We start from the raw sequence: 27361 nt of genomic DNA on the forward strand, positions 1-27361 counted from the left end.
TGTAACCCACCCACTAACTGACCTCCGGGAATCAGGCTGGGCACAGGCTGACTGCACCATCATAAATGAGGCTTAAACGGAAATCCATGTTTCCCACTCTGGCCATGGGACCTCTGGGAATAAGCCCCTAGCCGCAACCAGGACCATGGACTCAATCCCAGCAAAAACCCCAAGCCCCAGTGGTGACAGCAATGAGCAGTGTACAGGAGGAGGCAGGAAGGAGGAGGAGAGGAGGGTGAGAGACAGGGAGGGGAGGAGGGAGGAGGAGGAGAGGAGGAAAGGAAGAGAGGAGGGAGGAGGGAAGAAGAGGAGGAGAGGAGGAGAGGAGGGAGGAGGAGGAGAGAAGGGGAGGGAGGAGGAGGAGAGGGAGGAGGAGGGGAGGGAGGAGAAGGAGAGGGAGGAGGAAGGGAGGGAGGAGGAGGAGGAGGGAGGAGGAGGGGGGGAGGGAGGAGGGGAGGGAGGGAGGAGGAGGGGAGGGAGGAGGAGGGGAGGGAAGAGGAGGGGAGGGAGGAGAGGAGGATGGAAGAGGAGAAGAGGAGGGGAGGAGGGAGGAGTTAGGAAGGGAAGGGGAGAGGAGGAAGGAGACTGGAGGTGGTGGGGCAGGGAGGAGGAAGGAAGGAGGAGCTCTTTTTCACTCTGCACTGGCCAAGGCTGACGGCCCCTTCACCTCAGTGCTCTCATCTGTAGAATGGGGCTGTGCTAGATCCTGCACGCACACAGCCTGCACCAGGCACTTGCATCTGTTTCCTGTCCCACAGAGGGCCTGAAACAAGAGGCATGATGGTGGAGCGGGGAAGGCAAGGGTTCAGGGCAGGCACCATTCTGGAGGGGAGGGTTGAAGAGCTGATGGGAGCTCCTTGCAAGGAGACAAAGCATGGCATGTCTTGGGGGGACTGGCAGCCCTGGCTGGGGCTTCGGGAAGAGGCCCCTCCTTGTCCAGCCCCCATGTCCCAGCCATTTGGCCTGGCTCCCTCTGGCCACCCTTGGCAACCCCGTGTCCATCCTGTTTCCTAGGTGGGGAAACTGAGCCAAGGGCTTGTCCCAAGGCGCACAGTGGGAGCCTTTGGCAGGAATCCTCCAGCCCCCTTGATCTGTGGTGTATGCAGCCAGAAACCCTAGCCAGAGCTGAGCCCAGAGCATCTGTTTAAATGCTGGCCTCCCCTGACCTGCTAGAAAGGCAAGGCTAGAAGGAGACTGAAGCCCCCGCTTTCTCTCCCCTTCTCCTTCCCTCCCTCCCTCCCGCCCTTCTCCCCCCTCCCGCCCTTCTCCCCTCCGCTGAAGGAGATTCATCACACCCACGCCCTGCCAGCGCTATGCTGGGCCCAGGGGAGGCAGGAGTGACCAAGACACACACACATGTGTGTGCCACCATGGAGCTTACAGACACTAGGCAGAGACAGACCATAGGCAAATAATTCCATAGATGATTATTTTAAGGCAATTATAGCAAGCACTGCAAAGGAGACAAGGGCTCTTCCTGAGCCTTTTTGAGCTTCTATCTGCTCTTCTGCAACATGGAGAATGAGTTGTCAGAGCTGTTGCTGCAAGAACTACACAGCACATGCATACACACATGAGCACACGTTTGCGTATACTCATGCACACACATGTGCACACATGAGTACATGCACTCACACAAATGTACACAATGGCACATGTGTACACATACTCAGACACACACACACACACACACACACACACACACGGAGTCCGGCCTCAAGAGGGCCTTCAGCTATACGGTGCCTCTCATTAGTAAGAAAACAGTTGCAGAAAGTTCTAGATCACCAGATACGGGAGCTGGCCTTCTCAAGATCTCTAGTCCTAAAGGGGCTATTCTCTGTGGCCTGGGTGTGGGTTGGCCTCTCAGCTTTGTACCTGAGAGTGACTTCAGATGGGACACTGACTCCTCCATGCTGAAGAAGACCCAAAACCAAGTTTGTAAAAACTTTTCTGTTTAAAAAAATGAAAGAAAACAAAACAAAACACAAAGCATAACGTCTGACCTGAAAGGAAGCTGGCAATTGAGAAAAGACTAAGCCGCCACGTCCTGGAGCAGGGCAGGATGAGGACCGAGTGATGAACTTGTCACTCCCTAGGGACCGGCTGCCTTGGAAAATATGCCCCCTGCCTGTCACATTGGGCGTGCAGCATGGCTCCCCTGACATGCCCCACGGGGACCCAGAATACCTTGACTCCCCCTCTGCACCCTCTTTGGTGCTGGGCCTCGCTGCGTGGGTCAGCACATAGCCTCTCGAGCCTCGGTTTCCTGCCCTGGGAGCTGGGACCAGTGACTGTCACCTGAGTGCTGAGTGCCTTCCCAGAGCATTGCTGGGCTTCCAGGAGCATGCCTAGAAACCAATGTGTGAGCTGCACACACCTGCCCATCGCGGCTGAGGGCTCTGCCGAATAAGACACAGGCTGGTACCGGGCAGGTGGGTTGAGTTTCTTCCCCTCCATTTTTTTTTTATTTTGAAAAATTTCAAACCCACAGAGGAGTCTCAAGAATAGTATGACAAAACCTGTACAGCCTCCACCTCCACTCCCCTGCACCCCGCCCCATCTGCGTTCACTCTCGTCACACACACGCGTATGCACACAGATGGATTTTCCTGGGCCATTTGGAAATTAGTTGTGGATACGACACTTTTCTCTCGAAATACTTCTCCTTCCTTCCTTCCTTTCTCTCTCTTTCCTTCCTTCCTTCCTTCCTCCTTTCCTCCCTTCCTCCCTTCCTCCCTTCCCTTCCTCCCTTCCTCCCTTCCTCCCTTCCTCCTTTCCTCCTTTCCTCCTTTCCTCCTTTCCTCCTTTCTTTTCTTTCTCTCCTTTCTTTCTCTTTCTTTCTTTCTTTCTTTCTTTCTTTCTTTCTTTCTTTCTTTCTTTCTTTCTTTCTTTCTTTCTTTCTTTCTTTCTTTCTTTCTTTCTTTCTTTCTTTCTTTCTTTCTTTCTTTCTTTCTTGATGGAGTCTCACTCTGTCACCCAGGTTGGAGTGCAGTAGTGCAATCTCAGTCCACTGCAACTTCTGCCTCCTGGGTTCAAGCAATTCTCCTGTCTCAGCCTCCTGAGTAACTGGGATTGCAGGCGCCCGCCACCATGCCTAGTTAATTTTTGTATTTTTAGTAGAGACGGGGTTTCATCATCTTGGCCAGGCTGATCTCAAACTCCTGACCTCAGGTGATCCACCCACCTCAGCCTCCCAAAGTGCTGGGATTACAGGAGTGAGCCACAGCGCCTGGCCTTGCACTTGTTTCTTACAAGGACATTCGCTACACCATCCTGATACATACAAGCCACAAGCCTGGAAGTTCAAGCATTATGAGGGCTGCTGCCAACTTCCACTCCATAACCAAGCTCCCCTGAGGGCCTCCATGTCTTAGTGAGGTCTCAGCTGTTTCCTTTCTTTTTCTTTTCTTTTCTTTTCTTTTTTTTTTTTTTTTTTTTGGCAGAGTCTCACTCTGTTGCCCAGGCTGGAGTGCAGTGACACGACCTGGGCTCACTGCAACCTTCACCTCCCAGGTTCAAGCAATTCTCCTGCCTCAGCCTCCCCAGTAGCCACTGCGCCCGGCTAATTTTTATATTTTTAGTAGAGATGGGGTTTCACCATGTTGTCCAGGCTGGTCTTGCACTCCTGACCTCAGGTGATCCACCTGCCTCGGCTTCCCAATGTGCTGGGATTACCGGCGTGAGCCACTTCGCCTGGCTGCTTCTTTCTTTTTATATGATTTCTTTTTATTGAGGTGAAATTCACATAATGCAAAATTAACCTTTTTTTTTTTTTTTTTCTTGAGATGGAGTCTCCCTCTGTCACCCAAGCTGGAGTGCAGTGGCGTGATCTTGGCTCACTGCAAGCTCCACCTCCCAGGTTTACGCCATTCTCCTGCCTCAGCCTCCTGAGTAGCTGGGACTACAGGCACCCGCCACCACGCCCGGCTAACTTTTTTTGTATTTTAGTAGAGATGGGGTTTCACCATGTTAGCCAGGATGGTCTCGATCTCCTGACCTCGTGATTCGCCCGTCTCGGCCTCCCAAAGTGCTGGGATTACAGGCGTGAGCCACTGCGCCCAGCCAAAATTAACCATTTTAAAGTGAACGATTCACCATGGCATTTAGTACCTTCCCCTAAACTCCCTTTATCAAGTTTCTAGACATCTTTATCACCCCAAAGAAAGCCCCTGACTCATGAAACAGTCACCCCCCCTTCTTTCCCAACCTCTGGCAACCTCCCATCTGCTTAGGCACAACCTCTGGCAACCTCCCATCTGCTTAGGCAGGGATTTTTCATAAGGTCTCTTCTAAGTGTGGGGTTTTTTTATTTTAAAAATACTTTATTACAAATTAAATGTGGAACTATGCCGTGTGTGCTTATTTTGGGAAAGGGAAGGGATGCTGTTTTTAAATACTTCCAGCCTCTTTGCTGCAGCCGGGTGGCTGGACGTCTTTGGGCGAACCCTTTCTTTGCTTCTTATTTTGCTTAGATGAGGATAACGGACTTGGAGGAAATCTTTGTTTTGTTTTGTTTTTGAGACAGGGTCTCATCCCATCACCCAGGCAGGAGTGCAGTGGTGCAATCATGACTCACTGCAGCTTCAACCTCCCAGCTTTGAGCCATCCTCCCACCTCAGCCTCCTGAGCAGCTGGCATTACAGGTGCACACCACCACACCTGGCTAATTTACAAAATTTTTTTGTAGAGATGTGATCTCCCTATGCCCAGGCTGGTCTCGAACTCCTGGACTCAAGTGATCCTCCTGCCTCGGCCTCACAAAGTGCTGGGATTACAGGAGGGAGCCGCCACACCTGGCTAAGGAAATCTTCTTGAAGGTCCTTTCCAACCCTGGAATTCTGAGCTCATCTGTTGCAAATGAGCTGGAGCAACACCCTCCAGAATCTTACAGGCTTAGCCTCCAGGAATATCTGTCCGGCCTGCTGATCTCTGGCCAGACCCGGGGGTAGCTGGACAGGGAGGGAAACCCTGTCCATAAGGCCTCTGCTTGCTGGGTGACCGCAGGCCATGCACTTGGCCTCTCGGAGCCTGCTCATGGTCCCTTACCCACCCATGGGTCCTAGAGCCAGGCAGGCTTTGTGGGCCTCTCACCTGTAAAACGGAAGAATGCCTGGCTATCCGCCTTGCTGCAGGAATAACTGAAGGCCACTCCCCAGGGGTGAGGCCTTGGTACCTGCAAGTTGAGGCGAAGAGACTGAATGTGACTCAAGTGGAAATCTCTGTCCTGACTCCCCGCCGCCAGATACTGGCCAGCGACTTCCTCTCCTATCAGCCGCCGGATACTGGTGGGTGACTTTCTCTCCTATCAGTTTTCATCAGGAGGAATACTGGCATTTACAAAGTCACGGTGACCATGCAGGTGGGGGACTCAGCATGTGGAAGCGGCCCCTGAAATGAAACTGCGTGCAGGGGTCAGTTCCCGGAGTATGTTCTGCTGTGGACTTTGAAGACAGTTCTTGTTTGCCCTCAGCAGAAACAGGAACATCAACCCATATGGGACCTGCCTGCCTGCGTCCCCTGCTGCCCCAAACATACCCCTTCCGCCCAGCTAGAAGCCCTACTGCTAAGATACCACAGGGTTGGAAGAGATTAGAATTCCTTTTCTTTTTCTTTTCTTTTTCTTTTTTTTTGAGACAGAGTCTCACGCTGTCACCCAGGCTGAAGTGCAGTGGTGTGATCTTGGCTCACTACAACCTTTGCCCTCCAGACTTAAGCGATTCTCCTGCCTAAGCCTCCCAAGTAGCTGGGACTACAGGCACATGCCACCACACCTGGCTAATTTTTGTATTTTTTGTAGAGATGAGGTTTCACCATCTTGGCCAGGATGGTCTCAATCTCTTGACCTCGTGATTTGCCCGCCTCGGCCTGTCAAAATGCTGAGATTACAGGCATGAGCCGCCACTGCCACCGCACCCAGCCATTTTTTTTTTTTTTTTTTTTTTTTTGTATTTTGAGTAAAGATGGGGTTTCACCATCTTGGCCAGGCTGGTCTCAAACTCCTGACCTCAGATGATCTGCCCACCTCAGCCTCCCAAAGTGCTGGGATTATAGGCGTGAGCCACTGTGCTGGCCTGATTTTCTTGACATGATGTGTGACCCATCAGAAGTGCCTGGAACTCGTTTGCAGGTGAGATGAATGATCAGTTTGGCAATGGAAGTCAAAGGGGGGCAGGAGGAAGGAGAGAAAGGATGAACAATGAAAGGATGAGCAAGGAGTCCAGTGAGTGCACAGCAATGTCAACACCTTCCAGTTTTTTTTTTTTTTTTCTTTTGAGACAGAGTCTGGCTCTGTCACCCAGGCTGCAGTGCAATGGCGTGATCTCGGCTCACCGCAACCTGTGCCTCCCGGGTTCAAGCGATTCTCCTGCCTCAGCCTCCCGAGTAGCTGGGATTATAGGTGCCCACGACGCCTGGCTAATTTTTGTATTTTTAGTAGAGATGGGTTTTCGCCATGTTGGCCAGGCTGGTCTTGAACTCCTGACCTCAAGTGATCCACCCGCCTCGGCCTCCCAAAGTGCTGGGATTACAGGTGTGAGCCACCGTGCCTGGCCCTTCCAGTTCTTTTAAATGATTCATCCAATATTTTTTGATAGTGTCAAGTGTCAGGCTGGCTCCATGCAGGACGCGAGGGTCATGCCTGCAAATCGTGCACTTGTATCCTCACTTCCACAGAGCTTTGTCTGAAGAGGAGACATGTCGGGTCAGTCTCCACCCCAAGACATGATGTCCAGGTACCACACAGCAGAGCAGGAGGAGCTGAGGGCTGCACTCAGAAGGGGGGCTCTCTGGCTGTCTTGCTAGAGTCACTCCAGGGTCTCCAATGACCACTCTTGGAAGCACCCGGGCAGGTCATGGGGCCAAGGAATCGAAGAGTAGGGCCAAGCCCCTAGATGAGGTTCTGAATTTGTTTCTCTTTTCTTTTCTTTTTTTTTTTTGAGACTGAGTCTCGTCCTGTTGCCCAGGCTGGAGTGCAATGGCACGATCTCAGCTCACTGCAACCTCTGCCTCCTGGGTTCCAGTGATTCTCCTGCCTCAGCCTCCCAAGTAGCTGGGATTATAGGCGTATGCCACCAGGCCCAGCTAATTTTTGTATTTTTAGTAGAGATGGGGTTTCACCATGTTGGTCAGGCTGGTCTCGAACTCCTGACCTTGTGATCCGCCTGCCTTGGCCCCCCAAAGTGCTAGGATTACATGAGCCAGCTGAGCCATGTGCCCAACTGAGGTTCTGAATTTGGTCAGGCCTCTTAACTTTCTGAAAAAGCAGCTGTTTGAGTTTTGCTTTTTTTTTTTTTTTTTTTTTTTTTTTTTTTTCCTTTTTCAGTGGTGGATCACAGCTCACTGCAACCTCTGCCTCCCAGGCTCAAGTAATCCTCCCACCTCAGCATCACAAGTAGTTGGGACTACAGACTCACGCCACCATGCCCAACTAATTTTTGTATTTTCTGTAGAAATGCGGTTTTGCCATGTTGCCCAGGCTGGTCTTGAACTCCTGGGCTCAAGTGATCCGCCTGCCTTGGCCTCCCAAAATGCTGGGATTACAGGTGTGAGTCACTGTGCCTGGCCTGGTTTTGCTTCTTTTTAAAAAATAAAAATAAAAAGAGAGTAATGATTAAATAGCTTTGTGACTCAAATACAGCCAGAACTGCGTTCAAATCCCAGCTCTGCTGTTTATTGGCTTTATTCGTGACTCTGGGCAAGATGCAGTTTCTGAGCCTCACTGTGCCCCTCTTTAGAATGGGTGCTGTGAGACTCAAACACCATGAGGCACATAAACTGCCCAGGACACTTTTGGACACTTGGTACCAGCCATCACCACCACCATCGCCATGGCCAGAGGATTTCAAGCACTCAGCAAATGGTGCTGGCCAGGCCTGTCCAGGATTTCCTAACCATCTGTGACAGAAGACAGACAAAAGACATTGTGGAAAGGCGGCTGAGCTTTTGGAGAGAAAAGGCCATCCCTTCGTGCATGAAGTTTGAAGAACCATCAACTCGTGGAGTCTGGGACTCGTCCTTCTTCACGAAAGGTTTATGAAGCCGACAGAGGCCAGGGCTTCTGAGAATTTCCAACCTCGATATTTTCACTTGTTGGTTTTTCAGGAAGTCAGCATGAACACTGTTAATGTTTTCTCATTAAGCTACTTTTTGTTTTCTTTCAATAGCTGACATTCAAAGCCTGGGTGCATTCTTCCATGACGTCACTACTCTGACAGCTCAACACATTTGCGATGGGAACTCATTTCTGTTTTGATGAGGGAGACTGGAGTCTCCCTCTCTGAGGGAAAAGGGCTTTCACATACCAGAAATACCCTTTGTGGCTACTTCTGTCAGCTCCTGTCCTCACAGGTGAGAAAAGTAAGGCTCACTGCACAGGTCCTCCCAGCTAGGGGAGTTCACGTCCTGGGCCTTCTGAAATGACAGTAAAGCGGGGGCTCCGATCCTAGCTGCTATGCCACATGGTGCCTGCTGGTGGTGGCGCTTACATGCAGACCCAGGCTCACCGCAGATCTCTGGAGGAAGCTGTGCAGCCCTTTGTGTGAACAGAAGCAAGGTAGCTTCCTGAATTCCACCCTTTACACAGGGCCAGGGCCTGCCTGGGCGAGAGACGACAGGGCTCAGTAATTCCAAGAGTGGACATGTGCGAGATGTGTCTCCAAGAATGTTCTTCCCTGCATGGTCTTGGCAGGGGACATTCGAAACAACCTGAACGTCCAGCAATAGGTGACAACAGATTGCATCACTCGGATGTGCTGGTGTCAAAGGATGTGCTAGGATATTTAATCCCAAGGGAAGTGTTTACAACTCAGTTGGCGGAAAGGAGGTTACAATTCAAATGACTTTTTTGTTTTTTTGATACATACATCCTTTTCTTTTTTCTTTTTCCAGACAGTCTCACTCTGTTGCCCAGGTTGGAGTATAGTGGTGTGATCTTGGCTCACTGCAACCTCCGCCTCCTGGGTTCAAGCGATCCTTCCACCTCAGCCTCCGTAGCAGCTGGGACTACAAGCATGCGCCACCACACCTGGCTAATTTTTGTATTTTTAGTAGAGATGGGGTTTCACCATGTTGGCCAGGCTGGTCTCGAACTCCTGACCTCAAGTGATCCACCTGCGTCGGCCTCCCAAAGTGCTGGGATTACAGGAGTGAGCCACCGCACCCAGCTGAATGTCATTTTTACAAGATGAAAAGAGTTTTGGAGATGGATGGCGGTGATCCACACAGATTTATGCATGTATTAATTCCTCTGAACTACATTTAGAAATGGTTAGGATGGTACCTTTTATGTTGTTTATGTTTAAACACAATAAAACAACTGGAAAAAAGGATCTATTAATGCTTATTTAAAATTCAGACACAATTTACTTTAGAATTTAATAGAAATTACTCTGAAAAAAGGCACCTTAATTTTAAGGGAACAGCTTAATGAGCTTTGATAAATGTCATTACCTGTGTATTCACTACCACAATAAAGATAGAGAACATTTGCATCTTCTATTTACCCTTTTCTTCTCCTTCTTCTCCTTCTCCTTTTCCTCCTCCTCCTCCTCCTCCTTCTCCTTCTGTTTTTTTTTTTTTTTTTTTTTTTTTTTTTTTTGGAGACAGAGTCTCCCTCTGTTGCCCAGGCTGGAGTACAGTGGCGCAATCTTGGCTCACTGCAACCTCCGCCTCCCGGGTTCAAGCAATTCTCCTGCATCGGCCTCCCAAAGTGCTGGGATTACAGGAATGAGCCACGGCACCCAGCCTTCTATTTACTCTTCTCTAATGGATCTCCATCCAGCTTTTTGTCACTATATATATTTTTCTAGAGTTGCCATTAAATGTTAAAATAAGTAGGCCGGGCGCGGTGGCTCAAGCCTGTAATCCCAGCACTTTGGGAGGCCGAGACGGGCGGATCACGAGGCCAGGAGATCGAGAGACGATCCCGGCTAACACGGTGAAACCCCGTCTCTACTAAAAAATACAAAAAAACTAGCCGGGCGAGGTGGCGGGCGCCTGTAGTCCCAGCTACTCGGGAGGCTGAGGCAGGAGAACGGCGTAAACCCGGGAGGCGGAGCTTGCAGTGAGCTGAGATCCGGCCACTGCACTCCAGCCTGGGTGACAGAGCAAGACTCCGTCTCAAAAAAAAAAAAAAAAAAATGTTAAAATAAGTGATAAATGTAACCAAGATCACCAGAGAGCAGCATTTACATCAGTAACAATAGCTACCCTTCTGTTATGTGCTTTACATGTGCCAGGCCTGTCTCTATCTTACAAATATTGGTCACTTGATAGATGGCGATGTCTTTTCTAATGCTCACATTAACCCTGTAAATTAGCTTTCCTTTTGTTGTTTTACAAATGAGGAAATGGAATCTCAAAGAGGTCTTCCTTCTTCTACTCTGTCATAGTCTCTGCCAATTTCTGGGCTAGCTGGGTGGCCTCATTTCAGAATAACGATGCGTATAGGGGAAAAAAATGGGTGTTGGTGAATCAGAAAGTCTTGGGGGAAATAATGCATGTTCTAGCAGGTTCTAGCAAAAATACTGGGCTGAGATTCAGGAGTCCCTGGGTCTCAGCCTCCACTTGGCCAGGAACCAGCTGTGGGGCGTGGCCTCGATCACCTCAGTGTTCACAGCTCTCTCAGTCCCACGCTACCCTGCAGTTCTTGTTTTCTAATAAAGACTTTTACCACCCCCAGAAGTTTCTCAAATTACAAAATAATTTTCAATCACAAGGTGGGGGCAGGGGGTTTGGGAGGGGCTCCAGGGAGTGCTTATGTAGATGAACGCACATTTGACAGCGAAACGTACATTTTTCACTGCAAAATGAAAGGAAAACTATGATTTTCATAATGCAAAAATTGGAGGTGAAGCCGAACAAGATGTTCTTAGACATTGGGACATGGGTTTAGAAATGGTGCAAATGACTCATTTGCCATAATCAGGAAGAAGGAAGCTCTACACCCTCAGAAGGAAGAAGGAAGACCCCAGAAAAAGGATTTACAGTTCTACAGGGTAATTAAAAAACAAAAACAAAAAAAAACAGCTCACATCAAATCCAGAACAAAGCCACCAAGCCAAGCCCTTCTGGACACCTGGGCTGGAGACCCCCGTGCCCCTGCATGGGTGAGCAGGACGTCAGGGGTGCCTTGATCCTACCTGCTCCCCAGTGCTCATGCCACTTAATGAATGAAACCCCACCTGGGCGATTCAGCCGGCTTAGCCACCTGGGGCAAATCAAACGCAACCTGAAAAGCAAAGCCAGCCCAATTCAGCACACTGGTGGCTTCAGAGGTTCCGGTGTGCACAGAGCTGCGTGGGAGGAGGACCTCAGCCCTTGCCACACCTCTGCTCTTGCCTGGAGAGCCCCCTGCTGGCCAGCGCTGCCTTGTCCTCTGCGGGCTTGGCTCCCTCCAACCACACACACCAGGGAGCCCAGCAAACACCCAGGGTTGTGTGCCTGGCCCACCTGGGGCAAACCCTCAAGACCCGGCAGTCCATCTCTGTGACCCTCAGCTTCCTCACACGAGCAGGATCCATCCCCTAAGCGCTCAGAGCATGGCTGTGCCTGTGAGATGGCTGGTACACAGCTGACCTCCAGGCCTGCCATCACCACCTTGGTGAGCACTACATCCCAGGCCCTCTCTGTCTCCTCTTCCTTGTAACCCTCAGGACAAGCCTGAGAGCAAGCTGAGAGGACAATCAGTCAGTGGTCCACGACCTACCCAGGGAGTGGCTGGGTGTGATCCACACTACAGTGGGTTTGACCCCAGAGCCCCTGTCCCGGGATAAGACGCAGCACAGCCTGGATTTACAAGCCCCACTGTTTGGGTTCAAATTCCAACTTCACCACTAACAGGGTGTGCGACCTTGGGTCACTCAGCCACTTTTCTGGGGCCCCCATTTCCCTCCTGCTCCATGGGGGAGGGAGGAATAGAATACCATGGGGGGGTTCTTGTAGAGATTTGAGCTGAAAACATCCATGGAGCGCTCAGAACAGGGGCTGGGGGACAGTAGCCGCCTTCCTTATTTCCCCACGCTCCCTGATCGCATCAGCCACTCTCTTCCCCATGTCCCTGGAAGGGGCTGCAGAGGGGTAGGTGTGGAACCAGAGGCTGCCATCGCCCCCACCCGGTTTGGGTCGTGTCCCCCAGTGCAGCCTCTGCCATCGCCCTCAAGAGCATTTATCACGCATTTACCACGGATCTTTAAAACGAAAGCTGCAGGGGAGGGTAATTAAGTTTAATAGGAGCCGCCGTCGATTTAAAGCCACAGGGGGGAAGTAATTAGATTTAACAGAAGCCACGGCTTTCTGAACCAAGACACACAGCGTGGGGGTCCCTGGTCTAGAAAGCCTTCGGGATGATGTCTTTTTGTAAAGACTTTCCTGGTGACATTTGCTGCGCCCTCAGTCATTAACGCCAGTCACTGACTGGGGGATGAATGTGGCCTCTGCTCATTGAAATTCATTAGGCCTGGCATTTCTCTCGCTGTCTCTCCCGTTTGCCCTCCCCATCGCCTTTGCGCTGGGCCAGGAGGGCTCTGCCCCAAAACCAGCCTCCTGGGGCCCCACATCTAGGAGCTGGGGGTTTGGAAGAATAACAAGAAATAATTAGAGTTAAGCCAAAACCCCCTAGGAGGACCCCTTCATTCCCCGCCAGGGTATTCTCTGGATGTCCTTTTCTTTATTTACAGGAACCACTTCATGGAGCGGCCCCTATTTCTTTCCTCACCTGGCACCTGCCCGGAAGCCAGGGGCGCCCATCACCGTTCCTTGGCCCCTTCCCGACCCCTCCCCACCAGGTAAGGCGCTCTCGACCTCCCCGACCGTGCTGTTCCCCCGACCCCGTGCGCAGAGACTCGGGGACTGAAGGACCAGACCCCCGACACAAGACAGCTCAAAAACCGGGAAACGGAGGCCCAGGCCTCCCTCCCTGCGCCTCTGCCTCCATCACCCTCCAGCCGAGAAGCTGGGGTTCACCAATCCCGCAGCTGGCCCGCACCCCCTGCCCGAGAGCCTTCTTCCCAGTGCCCCCTTTCAGGTAGCATCTCGGGCACAGCCGCAGGGCCGGGGCGAGCGCGGAGCAGGCAGGGGCGCGCGGCCAGGAGCGCAAAGCCGAGGCCGACGCCGAGGCTGCGGCGCCACCTACAGTCCGCGCGGCTCCCATTGTTTCCCGGCCCGCAGAGAGCGCGCCCGGCCCCCCGTCGGGGGGCAATTTACCCGGATAAAAGGGGCGGGGCAGGAATTGCAAGAAGATGAAGCTGGGAGAACCTGAGACGGTCGGAACTGCGGGGGGAAATTCTATTGGACGGCTTTGACGTCAGATGTGCTGGGCTGGGAAAGTCGGGGGAGGGAGTGCGAGTGGCCTTTTAAGGGGAAGGACCCTAAGGCCGAGGTGAGGCTTTTACCGACTAGAGGGTGAAGGAGGCAAAACTCGGTGCCCCCAAACCTCTGACCCCGGGGTTCCTGACCCCGCCCCTGCTGGTGCCCCATGCCGAGCGCATCCACTGGGAGCCCGACGCCTGGGGGAGGGGCCCCAGTTGTCGATTGCTTTGCAAAATCAAACTCTCCCAGCCAAGAACCTCGGGGCCGCTGCGCGGTGGGGAGGAGTTCCCCGAAACCCGGCCGCTAAACGAGGCCTCCTCCTCCCGCAGATCCGAACGGCCTGGGCGGGGTCACCCCGGCTGGGACAAGAAGCCGCCGCCTGCCTGCCCGGGCCCGGGGAGGGGGCTGGGGCCGGAGGCGGGGTGTGAGTGGGTGTGTGCGGGGGGCGGAGGCTTGATGCAATCCCGATAAGAAATGCTCGGGTGTCTTGGGCACCTACCCGCGGGGCCCGTAAGGCGCTACTATATAAGGTTGCCGGCCCGGAGCCGCCGAGCCGTCGGAGCAGGAGCGCTGCGTCCAGGATCGAGGGCCACGGCCATCCCAATCCGGCACTCACAGCCCCGCAGCGCATCCCGGTCGCCGCCCAGCCTCCCGCACCCCCATCGCCGGAACTGCGCCGAGAGCCCCAGGGAGGTGCCATGAGGAGCGGGTGTGTGGTGGTCCACGCCTGGATCCTGGCCAGCCTCTGGCTGGTCGTGGCCGGGCGTCCCCTCGCCTTCTCGGACGCGGGGCCCCACGTGCACTACGGCTGGGGCGACCCCATCCGCCTGCGGCACCTGTACACCTCCGGCCCCCATGGGCTCTCCAGCTGCTTCCTGCGCATCCGCACCGACGGCGTCGTGGACTGCGCGCGGGGCCAAAGCGCGCACAGTGAGTGCCAGCCAGGTCCCCCGCCCGCCCCGCCGCGCACACCCCACCCCGCCCCGCGCATCCCACCCCAGCGCCCTTCCTTCCTTTGCCACCCTTAGGCTCCTGCGGACCCCACAACTCCTGGGAACCCCAGGTTTTGGCACTTGGGCGTTAGGATCCCTCCCTTAGTCCCCAAACGGCGCGGGACGCTAGGGAGAGGCACAGGCTCGTGGACCGACCGCACCCACGTGGTGCGAGCCCCGGGGGTCCCGGCTGCAGCTTCTCGCTTTCCCTGCGCCCAGGTTTGCTGGAGATCAAGGCAGTAGCTCTGCGGACCGTGGCCATCAAGGGCGTGCACAGCGTGCGGTACCTCTGCATGGGCGCCGACGGCAAGATGCAGGGGCTGGTAAGTGTCCCCACGGGGCGGATGCGCTGGGGCGGGGAAGCAACGCCTGTCCCCGGGCGGAGGCCGGAAGGAGAAAAAGGCGCTGGTTCGAATCCAGGGTTTTCTCGCCTCCTCCGACCAGACCCGTGTGCAACTTTGAGGGAGATTGCAAAGACCGATTAAGTGCATGTCCGACGATTTTCTACTGAAATTTAGGGTCTCAGCCAGTAGCCAGAGAATAGGCAAAAGCCGCCTTTGCATTTGCAATTGAGTCAAAGGCCGGCCCAGCCGGACCGAGGAAACCCATTATTCGGCCTCCTTTGATATTAAACAGGAAAACCCACCTCGGGCCTTTTCAGCCTCTGCCTGCGCGTGTGTGGTCCTCGCCTCCGTTTCCCTCCCTCCAGTATAAAAAGAAGAAAAAAAGAACAGGAAAGAAAAAAGAGGGTCTACCCATAACTTTCCTATAAAAACAAATCAATTGTCCAGCAAGGCAGAAAACAGTGCATTTGGGATAGGCGAGTTTTTTAGAATTAATTTTTAATCTACCAGGAGCACGATGTGGCTTAGACGCAAATGCGCTGGAGTCAAGTTGCGCCAAGGCGTGCTTTTCCTCCTGCGGGCCTCACCTGTCCTGTAAACGCTTTCTGGTGGGGGCAGGGGGTGGCGGCTGGCTGGGAAGGCCCAGGTAACCGCAGAGGTCCCGGGGCCGGAAGTGTACGAGCGCTGGGGCTCTGGTGGCCCTGGAACAAAGGCTGGGAGTTCAAAGGAACGAACCCGCGCCCCTCCCGCGGCCCCGCGCGCAGAGGAGGCTGTGTGAGGTCTCGGCCCGCGCAGGCCTCACACGCAGCCCCGGACTCCCTGGCGGAGCAGGGGCCAGGGCGGGGGTGGCCGCGCCTGCCCGGGGCCCCCACCCCAGAAAGGATGCAGAGGCGGGGCCGCCTCCAGCCCAACCAGCTCCTTTGTGAACAGCGGGACAAAGCATTTTAAGAGTCTCAAAATTGCTCGGTGCTTATGTCGTGCTCCGTGTACTCAGAGCGCCTGTTTCAGGTTTTATGGCGGAGTCCTGCGTGAGAGGACTGCAGGGAAACGGGGTGGTCGGCACGCTGGACGCTGACTCCCACCCAGAGCCGCTCCAAACCCACCCTTGCAACTTTAATTTTGACATATATGATGGTGGGGGGAGTGCTTCTAATGATGGGAGGCCAGCAGGGGACATCAACCTAACCCGCCATTCTGCCCAAATTGGGGGTTGGGTCACCTGAAATCCCTTTGTGCCTTTTTCTTCTTTTTTTTTTTGGCAGAGTCTTGCTCTGTCCCACAGGCTGGAATGCAGTGACCCGATCTCGGCTCACTGCAACCTGTGCCTCCCGGGTTCAAGCGTTTCTCCTGCCTCAGTCTCCCATGGAGCTGGGATTACAGGTGCCCACCACCACGCCCAGCTAATTTTTGTATTTTTAGTAGAGATGGAGTTTCACCTTGTTGGCCAGGCTGGTCTCGAACTCCCAACCTCAAGTGATCCACCCGTCTCGGCCTCCCAAAGTGCTGGGATTACAGGTGTGAGCCACCGGGCCCAGCCCCCTTTGTGCCTCTTGATCCCCTGTGCATGGTCTAACACAGATTGAGGATCTTTCTCTCTCTTTCTCTTTCCTTCCTTCCTTCCTTCCTTCCTTCCTTCCTTCCTTCCTTCCTTCCTTCCTTCCTTCCTTCCTTCCTTCCTTCCTTCCCTCCCTCCCTCCCTCCCTCCCTCCCTCCTTCCTTCCTTCCTTCCTTCCTTCCTTTCTTTCTCTCTCTCTCTTTCCTTTCTTTCTCTCTCTCTTCCTTTCTTTCTTTTTTGAGACGGAGTCTCGCTCGCTCTGTCACCCAGGCTGGAGTGCAGTGGCATGATCTCGGCTCACTGCGACCTCCACCTGTGGGGTTCAAGCAATTCTTCTGCCTCAGCCTCCCAAGTAGCTGGGACTACAGGCGTCGTGCCACCATGCCCAGCTAGTTTTTTTGTATTTTTAGTGGAGATGGGGTTTCACCATCCTGGCCAGGCTGGTCTCGAACTCCTGACCTCATGATCTGCCTGCTTTGGCCTCCCAAAGTGCTGGGATTACAGGCGTGAGCCACCTCGCCTGGCCTCTTTCTTTCTTAAATAAAGATTCCACATTCTTCTAGAAACTTGAAGTCATTTCATCTTCTGTATGGAGAATGTAATACTTATTTCTCCCAAAGGACAAGCCGAGTAAATAGAAGGAGGTCCTCCAGTTATTCGGTTTTGTGTTCCTTGTTTATTTATCATTTGGCATGTTTGGGAGAAATCGTGCTTGCTGTCCAGTGCTTTGTCCCAGCCATCTGTGGGCTCGGCAGGATCCTGGGTTGCTGCAATGAGCCTCTTATCAGGAGCTTATTGGCACAGGCACATCCTCACCCACCTGCAGTTCAGTGACCTTTGCAGACTTAGGCAGAAACCTGACTGAGGCCGTCCTGCAGTGTGTTTACTGCCCAGCCCTTCCGGCTCCTGCCTGCGCCTGTCCTGGGTCACCAAGGGGTAATGACACCTGTGTGGGATGGCACTTGCCCACTGGCACCTCTCAACCCTGTGGACTATGAATGTTCTAAGAGGGACTGGCTTCCCTCAGCACACATTTCCGGCCACCAGCTGGGCGCCGGCCTGGCCTGGCCTGACCTGGGGGAGGGGCTACTGAGATCCGGATTCTGGCAGCCTGCCTAGAAGGCCCTTGGTGACTGAATGGAGGAGACAGGGGGGCTGATGGTTCTCAGAACTGCTGCAGACCAGAAGGCCTTAGAATGATAAAGGCACACAGTGATTTCTGAGATAGGTGGGGAACAGATGCTTTCATCTGGGCTCCAGATCGGATTACATGCAATTTATTTAAAAGACTTATCCTAAGATGATAACCCGGTTTATCAGTGTTTCCCAAAGTGCCAGTGAAATACCCAGGAACTTTTTAAATGCCAGGAGTTGTGTATGTAATGTAAAGGGTGAGGGAAACACGGACGGCATTCCTGTGGGTTGATGGATATTATTGCTCAGGACAAGGCTCTCGGAAAAGGTGAGGTAATTTAGTGGAAATTATTTGGGTCTATATAAAGTGTATATGTAGTATTAAGTATACACATAAAATATACATATATGAAATAATAAACCTCAGTTTTGTCTGTGTGCATGTATATCTATATAAAGATTATTAAAAATTTGTAACGGTATATAAATGTATATTTAATTTATTAATGTGTTATATATTAACATAATGTACATACTACATATACTTACAGTACATTTATATATGTGTGTTCTCTGTGTATATATACAGTTGTGGGTTTTTTTTTTTTTTTTTTTTTTTTTTTGAGACAGGGTCTTGCTCTGTAACCTAGACTAGAGTGCAGGGGCGTGATCATTGCTCACTGCAGCCTTGACCCCCCAGCCTCAACCCATCCTCCCACCTCTAAGCCTCCCGAGTAGCTGGGCCTATAGGCGCCCACCTCCATGCCCTGCTAATTTTTGTACTTTTTGTAGAGATGGAATTTTACCATGTTGCCCAGGCTGGTCTCAAACTCCTGGATTCAAGTGATCCACCTGCTCTGGGTCTCCCAAAGTGCTGGGCCTACAGGTGTAAGCTACTGTGCCTGGCCTTAAAGTATATTATATATTATATATGCTTATATTTAAAGGTATATTTTATATATACTTACATATACAGTGTGTACATCAGGAAGTATGTATAAAACATGCAAGAGATGCTCATGGGGAAGGTCACTGCTGGTGGCCACCAGGGACAGTCTGTAGCACAAATGTCCATGTGTACCCGTGTTCCCCGTCCACTGTGGATTGCTCAGAGCTGCCCGTTTTCTCTGCAGCTTCAGTACTCAGAGGAAGACTGTGCTTTCGAGGAGGAGATCCGCCCTGATGGCTACAATGTATACCGATCCGAGAAGCACCGCCTCCCGGTCTCTCTGAGCAGTGCCAAACAGAGGCAGCTGTACAAGAACAGAGGCTTTCTTCCGCTCTCTCATTTCCTACCCATGCTGCCCATGGCCCCAGAGGAGCCTGAGGACCTCAGGGGCCACTTGGAATCTGACATGTTCTCTTCGCCCCTGGAGACTGACAGCATGGACCCATTTGGGCTTGTCACCGGACTGGAGGCGGTGAGGAGTCCCAGCTTTGAGAAATAACTGAGGCCATGCCCGGGCCTCTTCACTGCTGCCAGGGGCTGTGGTACCTGCAGAGTGGAGGCCGTGCTTCTACAAGAGCAGTCCCGAGTCCACGTTCTGTTTAGCTTTAGGAAGAAACATCTAGAAGTTGTACATATTCAGAGTTTTCCATTGGCCGTGCCAGTTTCTAGCCAATAGACTTGTCTGATCATAACATTGTAAGCTTGTAGCTTGCCCAGCTGCTGCCCGGGCCCCCATTCTGCTCCCTCGAGGTTGCTGGACAAGCTGCTGTGCTGTCTCAGTCCTGCTTGAATACCTCCACTGATGGGGAACTCACTTCCTTTGGAAAAATTCTTATGTCAAGCTGAAATTCTCTAATTTTTTTTTCTCATCACTTCCCCAGGAGCAGCCAGAAGATAGGCAGTGGTTTAAATTTCAGGAACAGGTGATCTACTCTGTAAAACAGCACGTACATTTCACTCAACCCCATGTGGGAATTGATCTATATCTACTTCCAGGGACCGTTTGCCCTTCCCAAACCCCTCCAGGCCAGAACTGACTGAAGCAGGCATGGCCCAAGAGGCTTCAGGAGTAGGGGAAGCCCAGAGCCCCACTCCAGCCCTGGGACATCTTGAGAATTCCCCCTGAGGCCAGTTCTGTCATGGATGCTGTCCTGAGAATAACTTGCTGTCCCCGGTGTCACCTGCTTCCAGCCCCCAGCCCACCAGCCCTCTGCCCACCTCACATGTCTCCCCATGGATTGGGGCTTCCCAGGCCCCCCACCTTATGTCAACCTGCACTTCTCGTTCAAAAATCAGGAAAAGAAAAGATTTGAAGACCCCAAATCTTGTCAATAACTTGCGGTGTGGAAGCAGCGGGGGAAGACTTAGAACCCTTTCCCCAGCACTTAGTTTTCCAACATGATATTTATGAGTAATTTATTTTGATATGTACATCTCTTATTTTCTTACATTATTTATGCCCCCAAATTATATTTATGTATGTAAGTGAGGTTTGTTTTGTACATTAAAATGGAGTTTGTTTGTATGAAAAGTTGCATTCTGTTATCCGCCTGGAATGTTAGGGAAAGTGGGGAAGGGGCTGGTGGGGAGCAGCGCCGCCCACGGGAGGAAACCCTCGGTGTGTTTGCCCTTGACACCAAAAGCTCGGGTGGGAAGTTCAACGGGTTTGGGCCAGCCAGCTCTAGTGGTGGAGGTTGGTTTGGACCCTGCTGTCCTGCCCTTTCCTTATGTCTAAGGACTTGGCTTCCTCAGACCACCTTCTCTCTAGCAATCTCAGTGGTTAGGGCGGCCTCTCTGCCAGGAGTATTTTTGGTTGCAGGAAACAGAAACACCAAGGAACAGTGGCCTAAGTCAGGGCCCCTCACCCTCAGTACTCTTCACTGAGGGGAAGATGTTCCTGCATTTAGCAGCCCACCCACTAGATGCCTATAGCAACCCCCAAGTTATGACAACCAAAGTACCACCAGAAGTTGTTGCATGTCCTTGGGGGGCAAAATCACCCTCAACGGAGGACCACTGACCTGAGCGAATAGGATTTCTTTTTGCCCAGCCGCAAATCCAGAGGGGCCCAATGGCCCAGCGACACCTGAGCTCTGCCCTCTGTGATTCCCTTGGTGTCCCTGTCATGCTGGGGCCTTGTCTCGGCAGGGCTGCTGTGGCTTCAGCTGAGCGCTCTGTACTCAGCGAGAGGGAATCATTTTGGGCTGGGCCTCTCTCATCAAGAAAGCCAACACTTCCTTAGAACCTTTCAGCAAATTCCGGTTACATCCTATGAACCAGGTTTGCATCGCAGGACCAGGCCAGCCCCAGCTGCAAGGCAGGCTGGGAAGGCAAGAATTAGCGGTCAGGGTGACCAGGTGTGGGTCCACATCCTGAGTGCAAGGAGGAGCAGGTGCAACCAGACACCAATGTGTGCATGAAACACAATTCCAAGTGAGTGTTTGCCAGCAATTAGGGATGGTGGAGGGAGTTGGGGAGGAGGGTTGGGTCGCTCAGGGCAGTAGTTCCCAGGTACTTTTGTTGGCAGTGAGGGGGGTAATGTCATTGTTGAAGACTACAAAGGCTATTTCAGGCGAAGCCTCCCTGCTCTTCAGTAAAGGGGACCTCCACTTGTCATTCTCACTGATGACATGCCCAGGACACCCAGAGTTGACCCTTGGGCCATTCCCTGTCTCCATTTGCCAATCGAGATACTCTTCTCATTCTTTGGTGTCCTCGTCATGTAACCATGCTGATTAGAGAGCTGGCAGGCAGGACTGAATGATGCTTGTGGACACAGCCTTCTCTACCTGTGGCAAGGCAAGGCAGGAAAGGCACTCACCTGGAGCCACACGGCCTGGAGGCAGCTCAGGGGCTGTGAGCAGGGCCCTTTGATTGCTGTGTGACCTTGAGTAAGTCACATCACCTCTCTGAGCCTGCATCCTTCCGTGGACATGAGGTTAACAGGATCTGCATGGTAGGGCTATACAGGAATCCAGTGAAATAATGTCTGCGGGATGCCTGACACAGAGTCAGCTGCCTATCCACAGCAACCCTCACCAAGGATCAAATGATCTGTCCTGAGCTACTATGTCCACTGGTTCTCAAATTTGGCTGCACACTGGAAAAAGATGATAGCTGGAACCCACTCATGGAGATTCTGGGTTTTTTTTTTTTTTTTTTTTTTTTTGTCTGTCTTTCTCTCTCGCTCTCTCTTTCTTTCTTAAGACAGTCTCACTCTGTCATCCAGGCTGGAGTAGAGTGTGTAATCACCGATCACTGCAGTCTTCACCTCCTGGGCTCAAAGGATCCTGTTGCCTCAGCCTCTCAAGTAGCTGGGACGACAGACCCAGGCCCAGCTCATTTGTTTTTAATTTGTAGCAATGGGGTGTTGCTATGTTGCACAGGCTGGTCTCGATCTCTTGGGCTCAAGTGGTCCTCCTGCCTTGACCTCCCAAAGTGCTGGGATTACAGGTATGAGCCACTGTGCCCAGCTGAGATTGTGATTTAATGGGGATGGGTGTGGTCTGGGCACTGGGATTTTTTTCAAAAGCTCCCCTGTGGTTCTTATGTGCAGGGAACCACAGGGAACCAGTTCAGATTCCATCCTTTGTGCTCTGAAGACCAGCACTTCAGGGAGAAAATGAAGAAAGAGGCTTATCAGCACCTCCCTCTCTGGTGTCTTCTTCCTTCTGTACATGGAAGGAGTAACAGTATATGGATGACAAGTAAATGTATGTAAACTAATTCACACTAGACTGTTGATGGTTAATATGTTTGCTCTCCAGGCCACATTTTTACTCACCTGGCAGCTGCAAAGCCCTGATGACAAACTGTGGGTGATGTGGGAATTCGGCAGGAGATGGGGAAGATTATTTTTCTGAGGCTGCCTCTTAGCACCCACCCTACCCCGACTCTTCCCCTGGTCCTCATTAAGAGGTAGCCTTGCCCTCTTCCTGCATCCCCTGTCCCTGCTTTAGATAGCGTTGCCAAGTACATAAAAATACAGCATCCAGAGCTACATTTGAATTTCAGATGAGCAATGCATTTCTTTAGTAGGAATGTGTCTCATGCAATATTTGGAACATATGTACACTAAAAAGTTATTCATTGTCGATCTCAAATTCAAATTGAACCGGGTGTCCTGTGTTTTGTCTGGCAAGCCTAGCTTTAGGCCCACACCACTGACTTGAAGTTAAAAATGAGAGAGGGCCGGGGCAAAAAAACTGTTTCTGTTGAACAAGACTCTCTGCTGGTAAGAGTCCAAAATGGAATTCAAAAGATCCCATGGGCAGGGGTGGCCTTGAGTGAATCCCGGTCTTTCTTCGGGCCGTTTCTGCATCTGTAAAGTGAGATCCTTTTCATCGCCTCAAGGCCTGTTGACTCCTGGGGATTCTGGCAAAGTGCCCAGGGGCTGGGAAAGGCATCTCATCCAAGAAGGAGGCTGGAACCCAACACTCCAGCATTAGGACTCTCGTGGTTGCAGGTGACAGAAAACACAACTCAAACTGACTTGCGGTAGGAAAAACAAGGGAACTTATTGGCTCACCTTACTGAGAAGGCCAGGCGGTGCCGCGCTTCAGGCATGCAGGATCTGGGAACCGGCACCACACCAGGCATCGTCTGTCTGTCCGTTTTCAAGCATCTTTTCCCTTTGCAGTGACAAGATGGCCCCAGCAGCCTCAGCTGAGATGATGGGCAATTATCTTCTCTTACCAACAACTCCAGCAAGAGCCCCAGATTGGGTCCCAGGGATCCTTCCTGTGTCCCTTGTTCATCCCAGCTGGGCACGGGAGGCTCTGACCAACTGGGCTGTGTCCTCTTCTATAGCCCAGGGAAGAATCAGCCCTCATGGGATGCTAGGACTAAGAAGGGGAGAGACACTCCCCCAGAGGAAAACCCAGGGCACAGATATTCCCCCAAGTTCTTACAATTCACCATCCACTGGGCAAGCTTCCCTCTTCGGATTGGGAAATGACAGCCAAAAATGTTTTACAAGACCAAAGAGGAGAGGGAGTGGGTGGGGACAGGGCCACCCAGATGCAGAAATTGTCCACTCAGCCATGGAGGACGTGAGACAGCATCCTTCCTGCCCTAGTCTCAGACTCCCTCCCCCACTCTCAAGGTGAGTAAAAGGAACCTCAATTAGGGGAGTGGGGAGAGAAGGTATACCTTTTGCCACTAGAGGCAAAGAAAGAGAGCGTGTGTGTGCGAGAGAGAGAGAGAGACAGACACACAGACACTGGGTATTACAATACAGCCGTGCACCCCATAGTGATGTTTCAGTTAATGTCGGACCACATATACAATGATGGTACCATAACGTTACAACTCCATATTTTTACTATGCCTTTTCTGTTTTTAGATATGTACAAGTACTTACCATTGTGCAACCTTTGCCTACAGTGTTCAGAGCAGTACCGTGCTGTGCAGGTGTGTAGCCTAGAAGCAATCAGCTGTACCACATAGCCCAGGTGTGCAGCAGGCGACACCATCTAGGGTTGTGTGAGTATACTCTATAATGTTCGCACAATGGCGAAATCGCCCAGTTGATGCGTTTCTGAGGACGTATCCCCATCGTTCACATTGCATGGTTGCATACTTACATGACTGCATAACGTACCATGGTCTGAGGCTATCAGCTCAGCATTTTGAGTGAAATGCAAGAACATTACCCACATGACCTTTACTTAGGTCTCTTTCTCTCCCCACTTTTAAATTTTCATTAAGTCTTTCCTCTACATATATTGAGCACCACATCAAATGCCATGATTTTTGGTTTCAGGCATCAAAGATGATTTTTAAAATGCATAAGAAGGACAATCTCATATTTTTACCCCATTTTTAATCAGTCCGATATTCCTCTTTCCTTTCTGAACTTCAAAGCCTATTTAGAGAACTTCCTTTGACCATTTTCTTTTCTTTTCTTTTTTTTTAAGACAGAGTCTCACTGTGTCACCCAGGCTGGAGTGTAGTGGCACAGTCTCAGCTCACTGCAGCCTCTGCATTCCTGGGCTCAAGAGATCCTCCCACCTCAGCCTCCAGAGTAGCTGGGGCCACAAGCACACACTACCATGCCTGGCTAATTTTGTTCATTTTTTGTACAGATGAGGTCTCCCTATGTTTCCCAGGCTGGTCTTGAACTCCTGGAATCAAGCGATCCTTCCACCTTGACCTCCCAAAATGCTGGGATTGCAGGCATGAGCCACCGTGCCCAAACCTTCAGGCTGGAGTGCAATGGTGTGATCTCATTTCACTGCAACCTCCGCCCCCTGGGTTCAAGTGATTCTCCTGCCTCAGCCTCCCGAGTAGCTGGGATTACAGGCGCCTGCCACAGTGCCTGGCTAATTTGTGTATTTTTTAGTACAGATGAGGTTTCACTATCTTGGCCAGGATGGTCTTGATCTCCTGACCTTGTGATCCACCCACCTCAGCCTCCCAAAGTGCTGGGATTACAGGCGTGAGCCACCACACCTGGCTGTATTTTTCAATCCTATATTCTCCATTTGGTTCTTTTCCATAACTTCCATTTCTTTGCTGTGTCAAAGTCCGGTAAAACATAGAGACAAATCTCTGAAATTAAAACATTTTATTTGGGAAGAAAGAATTGCAATTTAGGGCACACATACAGACTAGGGAGTCTTCAATATATCCAGAAAACAAAGGGAAGGTTAAAAGTTTTGTAAAAAGGAGAAATATTATCTATTGCTCTTCAAGAAAGTTCATCGGCATGAAGGAGGTTTTGGGGAGCTGGCAAGCTCTGATTGGTGAGTGAGGGCAGTGAGTAAACCTAGTCTTAGGGTTGCAGCAGGTTGTGTCAGCAACTATTGCGTAAAACTCATTTAAGTTTACAGCAGGCAGTTTCAGCAGCCAGGCTTGCAGAGAATTACATTTTTGGAGTACTGTTATGAATGGGGAGTACTTTTATCCCCCTGGCTTCTTGACTTTGTTTAGTCAGGTATGACAAGAATAATCCAATTTCTAAGATCAGTTTTCACATCTAAGATTTTTTTATTTTTTTATTTTTAGTTTTTGAGACAGGGCCTAACTCTGTCGCCCAGGCTGGAGTGCAGTGGCTGATCACAGCTCACTGCAACCTCTGCCTTCTGGGCTCAAGTTATCCTCACACCTCAGCCTCTCTAGTACAAGTAGCTGGAACTACAGGCACATGCCACTACACCTGGCTAATTTTTGTAGTTTTTGTAGAGACAGGGTCTCACTATTCTGCCCAGGCTGATCTCGGACTCCTGAGCTCAAGTGATCCAACTGCCTCAGCCTCACAAAGTGCTGGGATTACGGGTGTGAGCCACCGTGCCCGGCTGACAGCTGAGATTTTTAATGCGTTCATTTGTTTCAAGGGAATTCATAATTGCTGTTGGAGCATTTTTATGATGGCTGCTTTAAAATCCTTGTCCAACAGTGTATGAATCATTCTGTCATCTCATTCATCTCCGCGTTTGTGGATTGTTTATTCACATTGAAGTTGGAATTTTCCTTGTTCTTGATATGATGTGTGAATTTTGATACCTTCCTTCTACCCCGTCCCGCCCACTCTCCCTCCCACCTTCCCTTCCTCCCTGGTCCTTCGTTTCTTTCTTCCATCTTCTTCTTCTTCACTTCCCTGCTAACGTCAAAGCTGCCTGCTTGCTCTCCCTTGCCGTTATTTATGGCTTAAGGCAAAGCATCACCCACTTTCATTCTTCCCTGTAAACCTCCTGCGGTTCAGGTTTCCCCTTCGTGTCCTCTCTGCGCCACTCTCCTCCTGTGTAGTCTCATCACTGAAGTCGAAAATAAAGAGACCCAGCGGACACAGCCAACAACTCAATGCATAGGCCTTGTTTGGTTTTCAGTTCAACAAAATAGGTGTAAAGCCTTTTGTCTTAGTTGTAACCCTTTTCTTCAGTATGAGTTTCTTTTTTCAAAAACCATATATATGTGTCTGTGTGTGTGTATAGGTGTGTATACACACACATATATGACTGAATTGGGTCCCCAAAACTCATATGTTAACAACTTAGCCAGGCGCGGTGGCTCACGCCTATAATCCCAGCACTTTGGGAGGCCAAGGTGGGTGGATCACCTGAGGTCAGGAGTTCGAGACCACCCTGACTAACATGGTGAAAGCCCGTCTCTACTAAATACAAAAAAAATTAGCCCGGCGTAATGGCGCATGCCTGTAATCCCAGCTACTTGGGAGGCTGAGGCAGGAGAACCACTTGAACCAAGGAGGTGGAGGTTGCGGTGAGCTAAAATCCCGCCATTGCACTCCAGCCTGGGCAACAAGAGTGAAACTCCATCTCAAAAACAAAAACAAACAAACAAAAAACAAAACTTAACCTCCAGTACACCTCAAAGTTGACTGTACTTGGAGATATGACCTTTGAAGAGTTGATTAAGGTTAAATGAAGTTATATGGGTGAGGCTGTTAAAACTTTAAAAAGACAGTTTTTAACTATTGAAATAAATGGAAATGGTCTGGGTACTGAATTATACTGTTAATTTGCTAGGGGGATCAAGCATTACGGTTATGTAAAAAATCTCTATCTGTTAGATACTCACTGCAGTATCTGCAGGTGAAATGATTCAGCAAGAAAAGGTGGGGGTGGGGAATGAGGTCATTGTTGGAACAAGAACAGTGAAATATTGATCCTTGCTGAGGCTGGGTATTGGTATATGGGGGTCTGTTCACACTACCTACACGTGGGTATGTTTGAAATGTCTATGTAAAAAGGAAACCAAAGACTAAATGTGGATTCTTCACACTCTCTCTTTCTCTACCAAGCCACTTAGAAGAGGTTGCAATGACTGTGTCACAACCTGGTGAACCTTCTAGGCCTGGATCCCTGTGTGACCATGTGGAACAGAACCCCCAGTGACCTGTGCTGGACTTGGAGGAGAACAGTGGATAAATAAATCTTTGTTATATTGAGTCTTGGCAGTTTCACAGTTGGTTTGTTATTGAAGGTATATTGTGGAGTAGAAGTAAATTCAGGACCCTGTCTAGGGTATAATATAATTTGTCATTTAAAAGGGCATGTACCATTTGGGGAAGCTGAGGTGGGAGGATCACTGGAGGCCAGGAGTTTGAGACTAGCCTGGGCAA

The 27361-nt window shown here is 51.1% G+C and overlaps 2 protein-coding genes across 3 annotated transcripts in view; both read left to right on the forward strand.

Moving 5' to 3' along the window:
* MRPL21 (mitochondrial ribosomal protein L21) overlaps positions 1-27361 on the forward strand; it is a 1021966-nt gene that overhangs the window by 218385 nt on the left and 776220 nt on the right. The window contains exon 1 of one of the 2 annotated variants that reach the window (XM_050758218.1): positions 13748-13751. The exons of the other annotated variant lie outside the window; for it this stretch is intronic. The gene's annotated coding sequence lies outside the window, so the exon portion shown is untranslated. Of the gene's footprint in view, positions 1-13747; positions 13752-27361 lie in introns of those variants that run through there. 2 annotated transcript variants of the gene reach the window in all.
* On the forward strand, positions 13548-19805 carry FGF19 (fibroblast growth factor 19). The gene is made up of 3 exons (XM_050758213.1): positions 13548-14235; positions 14517-14620; positions 18464-19805. The coding sequence occupies exons 1-3, from the start codon at positions 14004-14006 to the stop codon at positions 18776-18778; spliced, it is 651 nt and encodes a 216-aa protein (XP_050614170.1). The 5' UTR covers positions 13548-14003; the 3' UTR covers positions 18779-19805.

This window comes from Macaca thibetana, chromosome 14 (genome assembly GCF_024542745.1).
Source record: "Macaca thibetana thibetana isolate TM-01 chromosome 14, ASM2454274v1, whole genome shotgun sequence".
NCBI classification, from domain to species: domain Eukaryota; kingdom Metazoa; phylum Chordata; class Mammalia; order Primates; family Cercopithecidae; genus Macaca; species Macaca thibetana.